The 17148-nt window shown below is 37.9% G+C and overlaps 1 protein-coding gene across 1 annotated transcript in view; it reads left to right on the top strand.

Annotated features, from left to right (window-relative positions):
- Positions 1 to 434: 434 nt before the first annotated feature.
- The window catches only part of LOC135173394 (hippocampus abundant transcript-like protein 1), a 34482-nt gene continuing 17768 nt past the window's right edge, over positions 435 to 17148 (top strand). Inside the window, exons 1-5 of the mRNA XM_064140258.1 lie at positions 435 to 522; positions 11355 to 11450; positions 14727 to 14789; positions 15497 to 15624; positions 16855 to 16969. Of these exons, the coding sequence (XP_063996328.1) occupies positions 439 to 522; positions 11355 to 11450; positions 14727 to 14789; positions 15497 to 15624; positions 16855 to 16969 (486 nt within the window). The 5' untranslated portion in view covers positions 435 to 438. The remainder of the gene's footprint in view (positions 523 to 11354; positions 11451 to 14726; positions 14790 to 15496; positions 15625 to 16854; positions 16970 to 17148) is intronic.

The following is a 17148-nucleotide window of genomic DNA, read 5'->3' as shown; positions in this document are numbered from 1 at the left end:
CTTCATAACTCTCTCAAAGTTGTGAGGTTCATTCCACAGGTCACTGTATTACCTCAGATAATTTCATTTCCAGACATTCAGTAACCTAAGAAGTAAGCATCTCTACTCGTTATAACTGCTGATAGCTCTTACAGTACCTGATTGGCCTCGTAGTAAAGTGTGAAGAAGTAGATCTTGGAAGCACACCTGTCCGGGGGCAGGGGGTCAAAGGGCCCAACAAGGCTTAACGAAAGCAAACAGGACGCTGGTCCGGGAGATGTTTGCTGCTGTGGAGAGAAAGCGGGAGCCAGAGCTGGACACACCTCTGCGAGCACAGACAGGCCGGGACCAGGGCCATTGCCACTACACTCTCACGCTGACCTACTAGAGGATCGAGGGTAAACCTTCCGCCCAGCTCGGAGCAGTTCCGCTGGGGGATGGGGAGGATCCGGCGGTCTTATGGATCTGGCAGCAGTGCCCCGCCCAGGCGGCGCGGCGGAGGCGGCCGCTGCGGGCGGGGGCGACTGCCCCTGGCCCGCTTCGGTAGGTGTGCTCTTACGCTCTGCCTTTCTGGAAGGATGGTGGAAGTGAGATGAATCCCGAGCCGGAGCCGCCGCCAGCCCCGGCCCGGGAAGGAGAGGAGGAGGAGGAGCAGGAGGAGGCGGCGGCAGCAGCACCACCACAGCTGCCACTGCCGCCGAGGGAGGGCGGCAGCGCCAGGGAGGGCGGCTGCATCATGCTGGTGAAGAGGGTCGGCTTGAAGGCGGGCGGCGGCGGCGCAGTGAGTGCAGGGCGGGATTGAGTTGAGTCGGGTTGCAAGGGCGGCGCCGACGCTGCGGGTGCTGCTGCGGTACGGGCTGGGGCTCGGGTGCGTGCAATCGCTTGATCCGACTTACTGCCCGTGGGCGGGAAGCTACCCTCTGGAGCGTCCTCTGGGTGCCCTCGCGGTCACAGAAGCTTTCTGGAAGTTGGGAGGCGACGGGGTGCGGGGCTCCCGCCGGCCTTATCTGGCTGCATCTCTATCTGACTTGGCCAGAGTGTCCCTCCGGCCCCGCCGCCTCGTCCTGCCAACCCAGGGGCCTTCGTTACTGCTTTATCCTGAGCAGAGACGACGCCTGTAAGCAGATGGTTGTAAATAAACTTTCTTTAAAAATAAATAAATCCTAGGTCCCAGGACGTAAGTCTTAAGTTCTTCTGTGGAGTTCTGGGAAGTACTCACTTGTAAACCAAATTCGTAGTGCTACCATGCAGTTCTAATAACCTACACCTCTTTCGGTTTTGTTTCTTCCCAGTACATTAACTATTAATGATGTCTTTGTGCAGACAAAAGTAACTGGAAAGGAGTGGCCTTTGGGCTCATGGAAATGTCTCAAAAGTTGTAAATGTGACAATGGGAAATGAACGAATTTTATTTTACTATGACTGAGGGTGACAGAACACTGGAACAGGCTGCCCAGGGGTGTTCTGGAGTCTCCCTCTCTGGAAGTTGTCAAAACCTACCGGGGTGTGTCTGTGTGATCAGGTGTGGGTGATCCTACTCTGGGAGTGGGCTTTGACTAGATTTCGAGATCCCTTCAGACCTCTAATGTTCTGTGATTCTGTGAATAATTCTCAGCAGAAACATCTTTTGAGTGTCTCGACCCTCTTTTTTTGTACGTGCATGCTTAAAAGTTGCCCTAGAAACAAATCTGAGATGACACAGGAGCTTGTGCATTAAGCAAGGACGGCTGGCTTGTTTCAGACAGGATGTGCCTGGCTAAGGCGATAGGGGTCGTCCTGTTTTGTTAAGAATCAGCCCAGAGCCTAAGATGGTAGTAGAGGAACCCAGGGAAATACACAAAGTAAAACCAGGTGATCTGGTCATTAACGGGCCTCGGAGGGGTACAGGTACAAAGCTAGGCGAAATCATACCATGATAAATCTTGTTGGCTGAGTTGAAGTCAAATTTTATTTGCAACCTGACTTCCTGTTTATAGTTCTTTAGACTATATTCATGTTTAGATACTCCTGTAATGCATTTAATATTTACTCAGAAAATCAGATATGCAGAGGGGATTGCTTGTGCTAGAATTTTTAAAATAGCGTCAGAGAGCCGGCATTTGCTACATGTGTCACCTACCTTCCCACAGAAAAGCATTTCTGCTATTGGAGAGGGGATAGTTTACTGTTTTATGTTAATGTGAAGTGAATGCAACTGTTAGATCTTTAGCTTAGTTTTAATCCTGCCAGCATTAATATGATATCATGGGTAGAACGCAAGCATATAAAAAAAAATCTTGGAACCATCTGTTCACTATTAGTAGATTCTCTGTCCCTCTGATGAAGGTGTTAAGGTACTTTTAGTATGCATCTAACCGAGAGAAGATGTAAAAAAAAAATTCTTCTATATAATTCATTAGATAAGTTATGGTAATTAATTCCAAGGTGACTGCCTCACACTTCTTGTAAACAAGCAGTTCTATTTTTGAGTCTTTAAGTTCTCTTTTAGAAATAATTACATTTTCAAAGACATAAGATAGACTCATTCACAAAACGCAGCCTAGGTCTGCTGTTTGCTGTGTTTGCCATTCTACGTTTATGTACAGCACCTCCCATTTAGAACTATATGTATATAACAGATGCACTAACCCAATTTAGAGTAAGAGTGGGAAAGTCATTGTGACAGGGCCTTTAAACCTTTAGTTCTGTCAGCAGGGATAATGTGGCAAAAATAAAGGGTAAGGTCATATGATTTAAATAGGAACAGAAGATATGGAATGGAGGGTACAGATAGAGAAATTAAACTCAAAAGAACTTTGATTTCTTTTGACTAACCTTGAAGAATTCTAAAGCTCAAATGGAAAGTAACCCCATAATTGACAAGAATGCTAACCTGGTGTTTTATTACTGTATGGAATCTTTCTTGAAGTTGGATAAAGAGTTAAAATAATGCTTTCGAACGCTTAATATATGCTGTTTTACCACTTTGAAACTTTGGCTTCTGAATGACTTCAGGGCTTACTTCCTCAGTGGTTATTTTTTTTGCCCATAAGGGATTTTATATTCCTGTAAAGCATATTGTACAAGAAAGATGGGCAGCTCAAGACTTAATCTTTTGTACATTGCTGAGCAGTAACATAGCTACACTTAAAGTCAGATTAGGGTGCAATTCACAATTCTTGACTGTTTTGTCTGTTTTCTGCTTTGCTACTGCAGTTCATAAACATCTGTGTGATTGTCATGTGGCTATCATATTGCTAGAACTGTCTCTACCTAAACGTTATTGAAGAAACTCATTCAGACTGAAAATGAGTGATTAGATCACAGTTTTAGAGATCTCTCTGATATGAGTGGGAAAGCATCTGTGGCATTTGAAAGTGGAGGGTTGCCCTTTGGGCTGCTGCTGAAGAAGTAAATGCATGTATACAATTTTGATGAGCCACTTCTTTGGCTGAAAGATGTTTAAATTTTTATTATGATTAATTGGTCACATCAGATTGGTAAAACGGTGGAGGAGTATAACTTAGTCTGTTAGTTTCTACAGTTCTTTATTTACTGCTCCAGCTTGGGACTAGCAAGCTTCTGTTTTTTGATTGGTCTATGATTAAATTCACCTGTTGAATGCATTGGTTTTACTGAGTTGAAGAACTAAAATACAATACTGGACAAAATGACTTTTTAATAGATTGAGTTTCTTGCTCAGAGCTAATAAGAACAACAGTATGCTTAAATAAATTAAATTTGAATGAAATAAATTTCTCTTGGCTGTGCTGCTCTGTTTCCAGTGAGCCTCAGAAAATGAAGTAAATGATGACATCCGTATGTTAGTGGTAACACAGTCCTGCTCCATCTGATTCATGAACACTGAAAGTATAGAACAACATGACATTCACCTACCACACAATTTCTGTATAACCTATTGTTGGCTAGTGCCATGCAAAGAACTTTTTTTAGCAAAATACAGTACTGTACTGTGTAAATAAAGTGCTTTTATGGGATAAACCCTCAGATGGGACAGCTAAAGAGAGAACACAGTTATGTACCACTTTGAGAGTTAATCACACAGTACTTTCATGTTCTGGGCTGTTGGAAAATGCCTCAGCTATTACAATGCCCATGACCTCTGTGCTTTTTAGAAGCACAATGAAAGCATTCTGAAGGTTAAATCTCTACACCTCAGAAGTCTGCCAGGCTTTATTCATTAAATTATTTTACCCAACAAATCACAACTGGTGTATACTTGAAAAATTACAGGTTTTTACCCTTTCTAGTGGCACTTTTCTATATTTTATAGAAATACAGCGTTGTAAAAACTGAAGCCACGTGGTTAAATGTTGGGCAACTTTGCTGAAACACTTTTCACTCCAGAAAGATGGTTTATTATCTTCCTGGTAGAATTTAAATTTAGTTGTTAGTAGTGAGCACATTGTGCAAATTCGCAATTTGCGTATTTATTAATTTGTGGAACACTATTTTCTTCCACAAGAAAAATTTTTTTTTCTGTTAAATCTGAATAATTTGAGATTACCAATGTTGCATTCACAAGGTTGTCAACGTTTTTCTGAATCTTCCTGTCACATTAAACTAAGTCTGAACTCTGAATCATGTGGTTAGCTGCTGTCTTTAAAAATGAATCACTCTCACCTGTGTTCATGCTGAGAGGGCACTTCTGCTGTTTGTTTGCTGTTACTAATACTTCACGTTCTAGCAATCTGGAAGGTTTTGTATCCAGAGAGAACTGTGCTAGGCTAAAATATACAGATAAGACTGGACTTTTTAACACCAAAGAAACTTAACCACATGGCAGTGAATTTAAGCAGTTCTGTATCTTGCGGAGAAGTAAGTGCATTAACTAAGCAGTTTGTGTTTTTTAGAGGAATTTTCAGTGTCATGTATCTTGCTATATTTTAGGAAGAAAACTTCAGCAATGGATAGATCACCTTTCAACTGGCTGTAGTGTATTATGCTGATCATATATAAATTTGGCAATGAAGTGCTAAAGCTTGAAGCTCAAAGACTGAGCCAGAAATGGTGGTTTTGTGTTTTATACCGCTCAGAAGATTTCTACTTTGTAAACTTTCCCAGTCTTAACTTAAACTGGAATGTGTTCCAAGCAGGCAAAAAGATAGGGTGAAGCATTTTAAACCCTAGGAATAAATTGTGTGAAAGTGCCAAGCAATTCAGGTCCTGCTTTACTTATTTTCTTTTGTTGCAAGAAGTAAGTAGCAGTTGATTTTTTTTTTTTTCCCCACACCCTTCATGTGATTGCCAGTTCAATAAATCCCAGCTGTATCTTTCTGGAAATGTTTTGACTGCAGCTTGGAGGAGCCCATTTCAGCATTTCTCTGTATGCTGGCAGTGTTCTTTGTCCTTCTGTAGGCCTCTTTCATTGTAAAATAGGCTATTCAACAACGTTTATTGCTTAAAGTTTCTGAGCAAAACAAGTAGTCACCGGATCAGAGTAGGATCTTTAGGCAGATCTCATAAGAATGGCTGAACATCAGAAGCAGAGATTTAGCACCGCATGCACATGACATGTTTATGCAGTAATAGAACGATAATCCTTTTCCTAACAGGAAAAAAAAATCTTTACATACACCACTGCTGAATACTAAACTATGGTCTTCGGTACTCTTTTCTCCAGGATCACATTCTGAAGCAGTAGTCATCCTATATTACTACTTTTGAAATTACTGCTTTAAAAAAAAAAAGTTTGAATTGGTTAAATTTATCTACATTAAAATTAATCTGCCATTAATTCTGTTACTCATTTCGTCAGCTTCTGATGTTCTTCACCACTGGCCCTTAACTTTTATAATGCAAACTGCATTTTGTCATCAGTGAACTTTGTCACTTTTGCCCTTTTTACAGCTTAGTTATGAATGTATTGAACTACACAGGCCCTAGGACAGAGCAGTGGGACTCATCTGGTAACTTTTGTGAAAACAGTCTGTGGGTCTGGGGTTTTAAAAGTTTTAAGAAATTATCCTATTTGGGTGTTTTTATTTTGTTTGTTGTTTTTAGTTACTGTGAAGAGTTTACATCTTTGTCTTCTTGCTTAAGAAAAGCTTTCAATGAGGGTCTTGGAGTATGCATACTTGGGTTTTTTGAAGGCTGTTCAACACCATATCCCTTATCTATACATATTCTTTTCATGAATGTTTTTTTAGTCACAGTTTCTCTTTAGAGAGAAGCCTTTTCCGTTTTGCACAAGTTGTGGCTTTGATACTCTAGACTTGTGAAATATGGTTTGGCTAGCTTTTTTCAGAGAGAGTGCGCATGATGTTACTGTCTGGATATGGATCTGCTTCAGGTATTTCTTTTGCAATCAAAACACAACTTTGGACAGCGTACAAGCTGAGTTAGTTATGATTTACATGCCAGCTCAGAAGATACTTATAAAATGCTGAAATCTGTGATTGGAAAGTATTTTCATATGTGTCCTGGGTATTTTTGCACTACATACAGGTTATGTGTATTTGACTGAGGTTTGTTCACATAACCGCTTGGTGATTGCTTTATGGGATGGCGGCAGCTGATGTCTTCAGGGTGCATTCTGCACTTAAATGAATTCTTGCTAGTTCAAACAAATGGGACATTTAGGGGAAACAGTTTGAGTTAGGGTGGCTCCTAAATACACCTATTTGAAAATCAAAGACAACAGGCACTAGAAAGAAGTAAACATGTATTATGGCTGGAGAGCTGTTTGGCAATACATATGGAGGAAAGAACATCTATGGTACAGATATATTGATAGCATAATTGTGCTACACTAAGCTAAAATGATTAAATAGTGAGGTAGGGAAGCATACTAGGAAAAGTTTATATTGATTGAATTTTGAGTGGAGTCCTGTAAAAATGCTGATGAGGAAAGGAGATGTGCTTTACAAAGTGGCATGAACTTTAAGATCTGAATGATCTGTACATGAAAATGTGTTTCTCAGGATGTTTTACTGCTGTTCTTTGTTTTCTTAAAAACATGATTTCCCATTGGAATGGACTGCCCAGGGAGGTGGTGGAGGCACCGTCCCTGGGGGTCTTCAAGAAAAGAGTGGATGAGGCACTTAGTGCCATGGTCTAGTTGATTGGATAGGGCAGGGTGATAGGTTGGACTGGATGATCTTGGAGGTCTCTTCCAACCTGGTTGATTCTATGATTCTATGAGAATTGACGTAATGGCCTGCTCTGCAGTTGGTTGTCTTTAAAAAAAAAGTATGACATAATTTTTGTGGCACGGGAATATTTTTGTAGACTGCTTAAATAAAAGAAAACTCTTCGTACTAGTGCACTTGAATGTTGATTTACATTGTACAGGGCAGTGATATTTGAAAAGTAGTCTCCCTGCTGGAAGTAGAACAAGCAACTAGCAGGGTATCCTGAGAGACCCTGGTGTGTGATGGTTAAAAAACCATCCTGGTCTTGAGAAGGCATGGGAAAGACCAGTTCCAGTGATTGTCTGCTCAGAAGTTTCGTGTTGAGCTGGGTTGTTACCTGTTTGAAGGATAACAGGATTATTTGACCATTCGATTATTTGAAAAGAGTTTCAGGACATCTCTTCTTCCTCAGGCCGGGATCAGCTGTGAGGTCTAAGCAGGTTGCCTAGGGCTTTTCCAGTTAGGTATTGAAACCCTTAGAGGACAGGGCTGTCTAGATCTGGGCTGTAGGCTGTGCTGCTTCACCACTTTGAGAGGAAAAAAGCATACTGTATTTTTCCAGTCCAGTCTGGTTTTTTTATCTGTCTAGCAGGACCATATGGCCCTCTCTAAACGTGAAAAGTTTGAAAAGGTGTTCTGGAGGACTTCGGAATATGAACAGCACGAAGTTGTTTTGTTCTGAAATAAGTACGCTGCTTAAGAGTAAGAAACAGTTGAGCATGTGCGAAATTGACAGTTAAGGTAAATTTGCAACCATTCAGACAACTTTAATTGTTAATTTTTATTTGAACTGGTTAGAATATGAGTTAACAGATAAATAGCTACCTGGCAGTTTCATGAAAAAACAGTGTCAATTCTGCCTTTGCTCAGAAGAAAACTTGTGATTTTAGGGTGAATTGTACTAGCATTCTTTCAAATTGTCGAAGATAAGCTATTCTTACTGATACTATGTTGCATTTTTTCCTATTATTCTGTGAACAATTCCTTGCCAGCTGGATTTCTGATCTTGAGATGTTCTCATGGGTTTATTAATGTTCAACAGCTGTGTTCTTCTATAAAAAACAAAAAAATACCAAACCCAAAGACAAATAAAAAGCATGTGTTGCATTTCAATAGGTCTCTATTGTTGTCTTAAAGTTAAATTTTGGGTGTATATAATTACTTCAGAATTGAGTATGAGTGAAAAGAATCATAGAAGCAGTTTAAAATGTGAGAAATACTAGATATTTTCTCACATCTTCGGATTTTGTGATGATGGCCTTATGCTTCTGTTGTTAAGCATTTGATATTATGTAATGCTTTGCTCATTATTGATTATGCGAAAGTAATAATTTGACCATCAGCTGCATTTAAAACCAATCCTAGCATGCATGCAGAGGTCCTCCACCTTTGCACTGAGCTATCAGTTGTAGATGACCTTTGTGAATAGAAAATAAGTCCCTAAGAAATTCCTCATGGCACTAAATTACACATAAAAATTTGAGGTTAAGGGATGATGAAAGCAACTTCTATGTTGACTGTAGCTATGCTATTTCTAAAACTCTGTTTGAATGTCTTTAATCATAAGGAATTGAGGTTGTCCCCATAATGCCTTGTTGAAGAAGTCTAAAACTGTTAGTACTTCAAGTTTATAACCAATGTTTGCATATGTCTTATCTTCGTTCTTTAAGTAGCTTGCATTTGTATTCCATTTTAAAGGTATTTGTTCAAAATAGAAATTAGCCATGGTCATTATTTCTGGGTTAGCTTCATCTTGAAAGCTAGTGTAAATTGTTATTAGAAAGTTCTTTGATTTCAAAACAAGTAAAGATCTTTTTGTTGCATTTGTCAGTGTTTCTGGGTGTGTACATGATCAGTCATAATCTGATTTCTTGAAAATCTCATACTTGATTAAAAATGGAAAGTGTTTGTGCTAGTTTTTAAAACCTGCAGAAAAAGGTGGATGTTCAGTAGTAACCGTCTGCACTTGTCCATTTGACAATGCCAGTGAATTTTCCTGTTTGCATGATTTTTGCTTCTTGATATAGCCATTTGCAGAAATGTTCTTGGAGTAAGGTAATTGCTTAGAGCTCTGTGTTAGAAACTGAAAACTGCCGGCTTTGTAGGTCATAGGTTGGTTGCTGTTAGTAATCCATTGTGGGATGCTTGGCTTAAATTTGACAGGTGAATGTGCCTTTCAGGATTTAAATTGCCTTTTTCCAGGTTATGTCTTGAACCTAAAAGGCTATAGAGATTTCTGGGGGTTTTGTTTGTTTGTGTTTGTTTGTTTTTTTCCAGTTTAGTGCAACTATCTAAGCTGTATGATATTGCCCAGCATGATTTGCAGACTGTTTAACAATCTCCAGGAATTACCCATTTAGGCTAAGTACAGCAAAAATACTTCCAGAGAAGTTTTAAATTGACTTCTGCAGAGAAAACTGTATGTGTCTGTTAGAGTATATGTGTACATTGTCTTTCTAGTAAATTATTTGACTCACATCAAATTTCTATGTAATAAAAACATCATTAGAAAAAAGCACAGACACTCCCAAACTGCATTTTTAGTGGCACTGGAACTGAACACAAACCAGAGGTTTATGAAACAACATAATCCTTAGTGGTGCAAAAGTGAGGGGTTCTTCAGACTTTGTGCCAAGTGCTAGTCCAACTGACATACATCTTGTTAAAAAAAACCTCTTGAAATTGTTTTCCTGCTATATTATATTGAAGTACTTGAAACCTTATGTGAAGAAACCTCCCCTCACCACCACACCCCCATCACTTGCTAATCTTCAGAACCTTTGCTATTTAGAGATTAAAAATTGGATCATAACCTACAGGGAAATGTTAATAATGCTTAAAAGTTTTCAGCCTCACAGAGATAATCTTTGGTCTATGATATTATCTTCTTATTTCCCAGAAGAAAGAAGTACTTCAAATCCTGAAGCTTTGAAGGAAGCTGCAATGTAGAAATTAATTTTTATCTTATTAACTAGAAAAAATGCTGTCTGTTGTAGTTTCCTCATATGGGTTTTTGGTACTCTTGGATCTAAAAATTATTACAAATCTAAGGACTTAGATTGTCCAGGAAGTACAGATTTCTTTAAAAAATTAACTCTATGTGGTTAGCTTAAATTAATTTTGTTATACAAGTATTTTCTAAATCTGTAGATAAAGGCTACAGAGCAGGGGAGGAACAAAAATGTGTCTCTGCATTACCTTCATCATAGTCTGTCTTGATATTCATTTTTTGGTTCAGTGGGAGACCCTGCATTTCATGTTTGCTCTACTCAACACTGCTGAAGTTACGCAGTCAGTTTGATAACTTGTCACTGGATGATGTCTCTTTAAAAGAATTCACTTCAGGTGTGTGTGGGAGTACCAACTGAGAGTGCTGTACTGCTCCTTTCTAAGAGCTGACTATCCTGTGGGAGAGTTCTGGCTTTGAATTTTTTAGAAACACTGAAAAACAGTCTTTACAGGACAGATAGGAGAAAGGGAAGGAGTAATTCAAGAACCAAGAACTTGTAGAACACTTACTCTAGCAAGTACCACATAGAAAAGAAAGGAAGCAATAGTCCTGGTTGAATCTGTTTTGCCCACGGATTCTACCTGGCCAGTATAAATAAATTATTCTAGGTAGCTCATCCAGTGTCCAACCCTTGGCTCTTGGGTGGTATTGGTTTTACAGTATCATGGGCACTACCATAGTTCTCTGATTCTTCATGGGATTACTTGTTGCAGATAGAAGCATGAAATTGGTTAGCAGCAGTCAAGTTGTATACTACATGAGCTGTCTCTTCTTTTCTCATACTTGGTAGTTAGAAATAAAAAAGTTAGTACCCTTTTGCACAAGTGCATTACCATAGATTTGTTTTATTGGTGATGTGGTTTTCATAAAATAGTTCTGTTTTGTTGTCACCTGTGGATGTAGCAGGGAGAGTTAGACCATTTGTTACACTGCCATGGAAGAGTTGCCAACAGTACTCAAGGTGGAGGAAGCCTAAAGGCACACTGGAGGTGAGTGTAGTACAGGAGAGTGTCAAGAACGGACAAAGTAGTTCTCTTTGGTCAGCAAGAGTTTGAAGAAGCAAACTTTCCCAAGTTCTTTGCAGTTTTTAGTTGTAATACATGTTTGTTCTCTACCCTTGTTTGTTGTTTTATTGTTCCTAACCTGAAAGCAGGTTATCATATTTGCATGAGATTTTTGCACATGGAATGAACTAGATGTGTGCAATCACTGCATGTGTTTTTCTTTCTTAGCAACAGGGTATTGGTCAGCCAAGTGTATACCATGCAGTGGTGGTCATATTTCTGGAATTCTTTGCCTGGGGGCTCTTGACAACTCCAATGCTAACAGTAAGTATCACTGATCAGGTGTTATCTTGGCCATAATGACAAGAGGTAATTTGCTAATTCCTAAGGATGAATGGTTTAATTTGTTTTATAATTCCTGCTTCCCATGTTAATTAAATCCAGGGTTGTTTAACATGCAATACTGCACAGTTGTATAGTGTATGGTACGTGTTATGTCCAGATTGCTGAAAAGCTAAAAGGTAGTGACAAATAAATGAGCAAATCACTGTACTAGTCTTCATCTTTTATTTGACTTTTAGAGTAACATCAATTTATTGTCTTGATGAAAGTATCTCTGGAAAGTGGTTATTTTTAATTCTTCAGAGTTCAGTTAATCTTCCAGTCACAACAGTTCAAACTCCATATCCCATAATTACTTCATATGCTACGGTGGGCTGGTTGTTTTACCAGCATGTATCTTGAAGTAAAATGTAAAAGCTTCCATGTAGAAAATTGATTTTTATAAGTATTTAATCGGTTCTAGAATGCAGTTAGTTTCCAGATGAATAGATAATTTGGGTGTTTGGTAATAAGATATGAAACTTTCCATCTAAAGACGTGGGCCAAATCAGGCCTGTCTGAGAGAAGTCTTCAAAAGTCTACTAGTCAGTTTTTTTTATCAGGTACTGAGAGCACTTTGAATATTTCATAAGCAAGGTTTTAGGGTGTCGGAAGACCTTGAAGTTAATAATTTTCATTCCACAAACTAAAGAAAATCATCTGCGTAACTCTCAAAAGCTGTTTGAGTGATCTTCATAATGACAGTCACTGATCTTTTTAATGTAACTGTTTAGATGACCTTTTTTATTATTAAGATAACAGATTTACATAAAGTAAATTTCTCAAAAAATGACCTGTCACATTGTCTGTCCTGGCAGGGCATTGTCAAAATACGAGGACACTTAATAGATGCTCTTTCTTATTTTTTTTTTTAATCACCTCTTTTTCTTAACTAAAATGATCAAGTTGCCCAAGCTTGATACTTCTCATCTAAAAGGATAATGTGCAAATACTGATTCTTAACGCAGTCTTCAAAAAACCATCTGGTTTAATAAAACTCTCTGTGCAGTGGGTTCTTCAGTAGTTCCTAAATAGTGTACTCCAGTTGTAATATTTCTGTATTCTACTATTAGCCACAAGCAGATGAAATGTTAATTCTTGAAGTAAGTATTAATCATTACACTGTGTCTACTGAGAGTGTTAGGAAAATCTTCTAAGCTAAATTCTTATTTTGACCGAAGTATATGGGTTTCAGTAGAGTTGTGGTCTTGAATGACTCATATTTTGCATGTCGTGTTTCTGTCCTACATGATCTTGAATATTTTGAAGATTTTGCATTGAATTAAAAATATAACTTAACATACTGAGTTGCATATAATGGTGTAACTTAACCTTGCAGAGGTGTAAATGATTTCTGTGTTTATGGGGGTGATAATTTTGTATTTGTCTTTCCACACACTGGAAACTTGCAGTTTGTTTTACATAATTTCAAATCTGGTTCATACTTTGTACCCTTCTGTCTTGTAATATACTTGTGGTAGCTTACCTTGACCCGCTTATCAGCCAGCAGTACTAGAAGTCATGTAGGGCTTACTTATATGAGGTGAAACCTTTGAGATGCCAGCTGCCCACTTCTGCTTAATTCGATTTGTCTAGTAGGAAAAGCAGAAATGCAAATATATGGTCAGTTGATCAAAGCTCATAAGAATTTTTAATTTTTTTGTGGTTGTGTTGAGATTCTCCAGCATTCAGTCAGATTAAAATGTTCTGTTGTGTTATTATAGAAAATAATCATATATATTAAATGAAAACTAATACTATGTAAAAATATTTTTTAAGGTTACTTTTTCGATTAATTTGACACATCACTGGAGCTGTGGTGTTTGTTGTGTGACACTCTGCTTGGTTAGGAAAGATCTAAAAACTCAAATGCTCTTACAAAGCCTTTTCTGCTCACACTGTCCAAAGCTTGTGCTCATCACTCTTATGAGCTTATAAGCTAATATAAGTAAATCACCGTAAGTAATATTATTAACTTAATGGCATATGTTGTTTTCAGTAGCATCTTTATTTGAATATATGACTATGTCTATCAGTAGAATTTGAGTAAAGGAGTTCCAGTTACAAATTTGTCAACTTGCATTTCTCTTGTCTATAAACTAACTGAAATTAAAAGCAGTGGTTGCCTCCCGGGGAAATAATTGGAAAATGCTTTACAAATAGATAATGAGATATGACTCTGTGAGCTTACTGCTTGATTTGATTTTTTTTTTCCTGCCTTAGAAGATGCCTACTTTAGTTCTCTGACTTTTTTTTTTCGTCTGTCAAAGATCCATGGTCAAACAGATGCAAAATTATTGTAAATATCTGAATAGAAAAATGAGACCAGAAGGAAAAAGGAATGTAAACCACCTTGATTAAACCCATTAAGTCGAGAATCTCAATCATCTTTAAAAATGATACTGGTGCTTTTCAGTGACACTAAAGTAGTATGATTCTTCAGGCCAGTGACTTATTATAAATATAAGTATTTTTTGTAATTGTTGAGATTTAGGTAGAAAAGGAATTTAGACTGTGTGTGCATACACACGTTGATTGTTGCAATGGTTTTTTAATTGATGTAGTCACAAGTTTGAAGCCTTTGAACTCTTTTGCATGTGTATTGATTCACATGCTGGCCCTTGAATTAAGACTGCTGGCAAAGCAACTTAAATTCATTCATAGCTCTACTTAAAGGACACATGAAACAGAACTACTGCTAGTATTTATTAGTGTCTGCTTGTTTGTCAAAAGTGTTTCTGACTGTATTGCTGTTGGATATCTGCAGTTTGTTCAGATAGATTGCACACTGCCTTTTTGGGCAGCTGTGAATATGGCTCTGTGTTTTTCTTGATAGAATAAGTTAGCTGAATTTCATCTTCCCTCTTAATTGCTTGGGAACAATGATTAAGTCAATCCTATCTATCTGAAAAAATTTGTTATTTGTACCACATGGAGATACTTTTTGCTTACGCTGATACTCTTTCCAAACAAAGTACCCCAAACCAAGATGTCTCTGAAGTACAGTGTCATCTGTGCCAGCAGAAGAATTTATGCCAACAAACTGATTTTAAGCCTTGTCAGTATTTTCTCTTGAAGACAAATAGAGTATAATTTTGAACTGAGATGCTTGTTTACCAAGTACCGATAGAGCTATGCTGTTTTAAAAATAAAATTTAAACTTTGAGTCAGTTTTCTTCTTTCTCTGATGATTCAAATAATGCTTTTTGTTGCTGCCAGGTCTTACATGAAACGTTTTCCCATCATACGTTTTTAATGAATGGTCTTATTCAAGGTGTTAAGGTAAGATGTTTTATTTTTTTAACCTCTGACCTTAGTAGTCTGTGTGTTGCTGTATTGAAATTTGTCTCTGCTGTGTTCACCGTAAGAACATACAAAACACAGAGGATGTAGTTAATTCTTAGAATATTTTTTCATTGTAATGATTGTGTTCATCTCAGTTTAACTTTAACTGCTAAATGGTATCATGCTGAACTAAATCAGTGCCAGTTGTAGCGATTGTAATCTTGACAAAGATCTGAGAATGGAGCTAGGATTTTTTCTGCTTCTTAGTGTTAGATGATTCATACCAAAGCAGATTCATACAACCATGATGATGCATTCAGATAAAAATTAAAGTGCTGATTTTTTCCCAAGATGTAGTATCAAAGCTATTTTACAATGGAGTTGTTTATTATTTTTGTCCTGGTAAGTACAACGTTTTTTGAGTGTCTTGTGATGGTCAGGATATTCAGGGCAGCTTATACACACACCACTGCATGCACACAATGATCGCATTGGATTTCTGCCACAGGAAAAAAAGAATTCAAAATTTCACCAGCATAACTAGAACTATTTTTTGATAGTTCAAACTATCAGAATCACAGTAGACTGTAGAAGAAATTGCATTGAGTTTAAGTTATATCTTGAATTTTAGGCCTTTTCTATATTGCCTTTGCCTTTGTTGAAATGTGAATGTAGGCATACTAATTGTCCTTCTTCTGTCACAGGGTTTTTTGTCCTTTCTGAGTGCACCCCTAATAGGTGCTCTGTCAGATGCATGGGGAAGAAAATCATTTCTTCTTCTTACAGTTTTTTTCACCTGTGCTCCAATTCCATTAATGAGAATAAGTCCATGGTAAGTCATACAGACTGTGGTAGCAAGATTGTTAGTACAGCAGAAGAAGAAAAGAGTAAAGTCAATTTGCTTTCAAGACATGATTATGTTATTCGTGGAGCATTTTTAAGAGGTGTGTGATGGTTTGGATGTTAACCTGCCCCCACCCCCCACACTTTGGAAATCACCCAGACTAGTCTCAGCTGCCTCTGGAAATTGAATGAAGCTTATTATTTACAGCTTAGCACAATATACAAGCAGATATTTACAATATATACAGTTACGTACAGAAATATACAAGTTAAAAGGTAATACAGAAACACAACACCCCTCCCAGAAACCTGAGTCCTCAGGAGGGACTCTCAACTGCCCTTCCACCTTCTCCCACCCCTCTCAGCCTTACTCCATATGTTGCCTTATGCCCAAGGAAGAGTGGAGGGTTGGCCAGGGGAGTTAGGAAGTAGGTGGATTAATCAAAGAGACGGCAGGTAAGGTTAGAGAGAGAAATGTAGCCCACAGCTCGGACAGATAGCATCTCCCCTATCTATATTTACACTCTAGTTCTTATACATCTCAGCGAGCCTATGAGTGAAGTAGACATCACTGTTGTTTCCCTTTCACAGCCTGTAATCTAGTTCTCACCAAATCATTTTAGCTAGCTTCAAACTAGCACAGGTGTTAAAACTGCATCTCTTATAAGAAGAAATAATGGAATGTAGTTTATTTACTGTATTCACACAAGTAAAGGAGCAGTTGAAATGGTTTGATAGCCCTGTCCATCTTTCAACTAGGCAGTGTTGGAATCGTAGCTGAGTGGAATTGACTTGATTTCTGTTTCATTTATTTTTGTTGTGAAACTTAGGAGATTACAAAAGAGCTTTGAGTGCAATTAGAGTTAGTCTTCCAAAGCATAATATGTGATAGTTTATTTATTAACTGGTTGAGAAACTGAGTTCTAAAGTAGTTTTGTTTTCATAACTTAAACTTCAGCGTTTAGAGTGTGAAAATAAATAGGCACCCTCATCTGAAGGGGCTACTACTTCTAGGGTAATATGAATTATGCAGTAACATATAAATATAAAATACTCTTTTCTGTTTAAGTGAGGCTGCACAATTAAACATTTCCAGTGGAGTTCAATGCTAGTTCTTGTGGAACGATTTTCATATCATAAGGACAGACTCCTTGATTTAGTAAGGGAACATCAAGGAGTCTTACCTTAAACTTTCTAATTGTTGCTTTTATGTCATTAGGTGGTACTTCGCTATGATTTCGGTGTCTGGAATCTTTTCTGTTACCTTTTCGGTAATATTTGCCTATGTAGCTGATGTAACACAAGAACATGAAAGAATTGCAGCCTATGGACTGGTAAGATATAATAAACTAGCTAAAAAGGGCAGATTATGACCTTAATATTGATCTTGTGTTTTAATGAACATATTACTTACTGACTAATGTAATGAGGTTGATAGAGAAAAGAATGAACTGTGCATCAAAGTTTGGGAAATGTAATTTACTTTTTTTATTGCTGCACAGGCTGCTTAGTG

This window comes from Pogoniulus pusillus, chromosome Z (genome assembly GCF_015220805.1).
Source record: "Pogoniulus pusillus isolate bPogPus1 chromosome Z, bPogPus1.pri, whole genome shotgun sequence".
NCBI classification, from domain to species: domain Eukaryota; kingdom Metazoa; phylum Chordata; class Aves; order Piciformes; family Lybiidae; genus Pogoniulus; species Pogoniulus pusillus.
The sequence above is the reverse complement of the archived record's forward strand: the minus strand, read 5'-3'. Positions and strand labels throughout refer to the sequence as shown.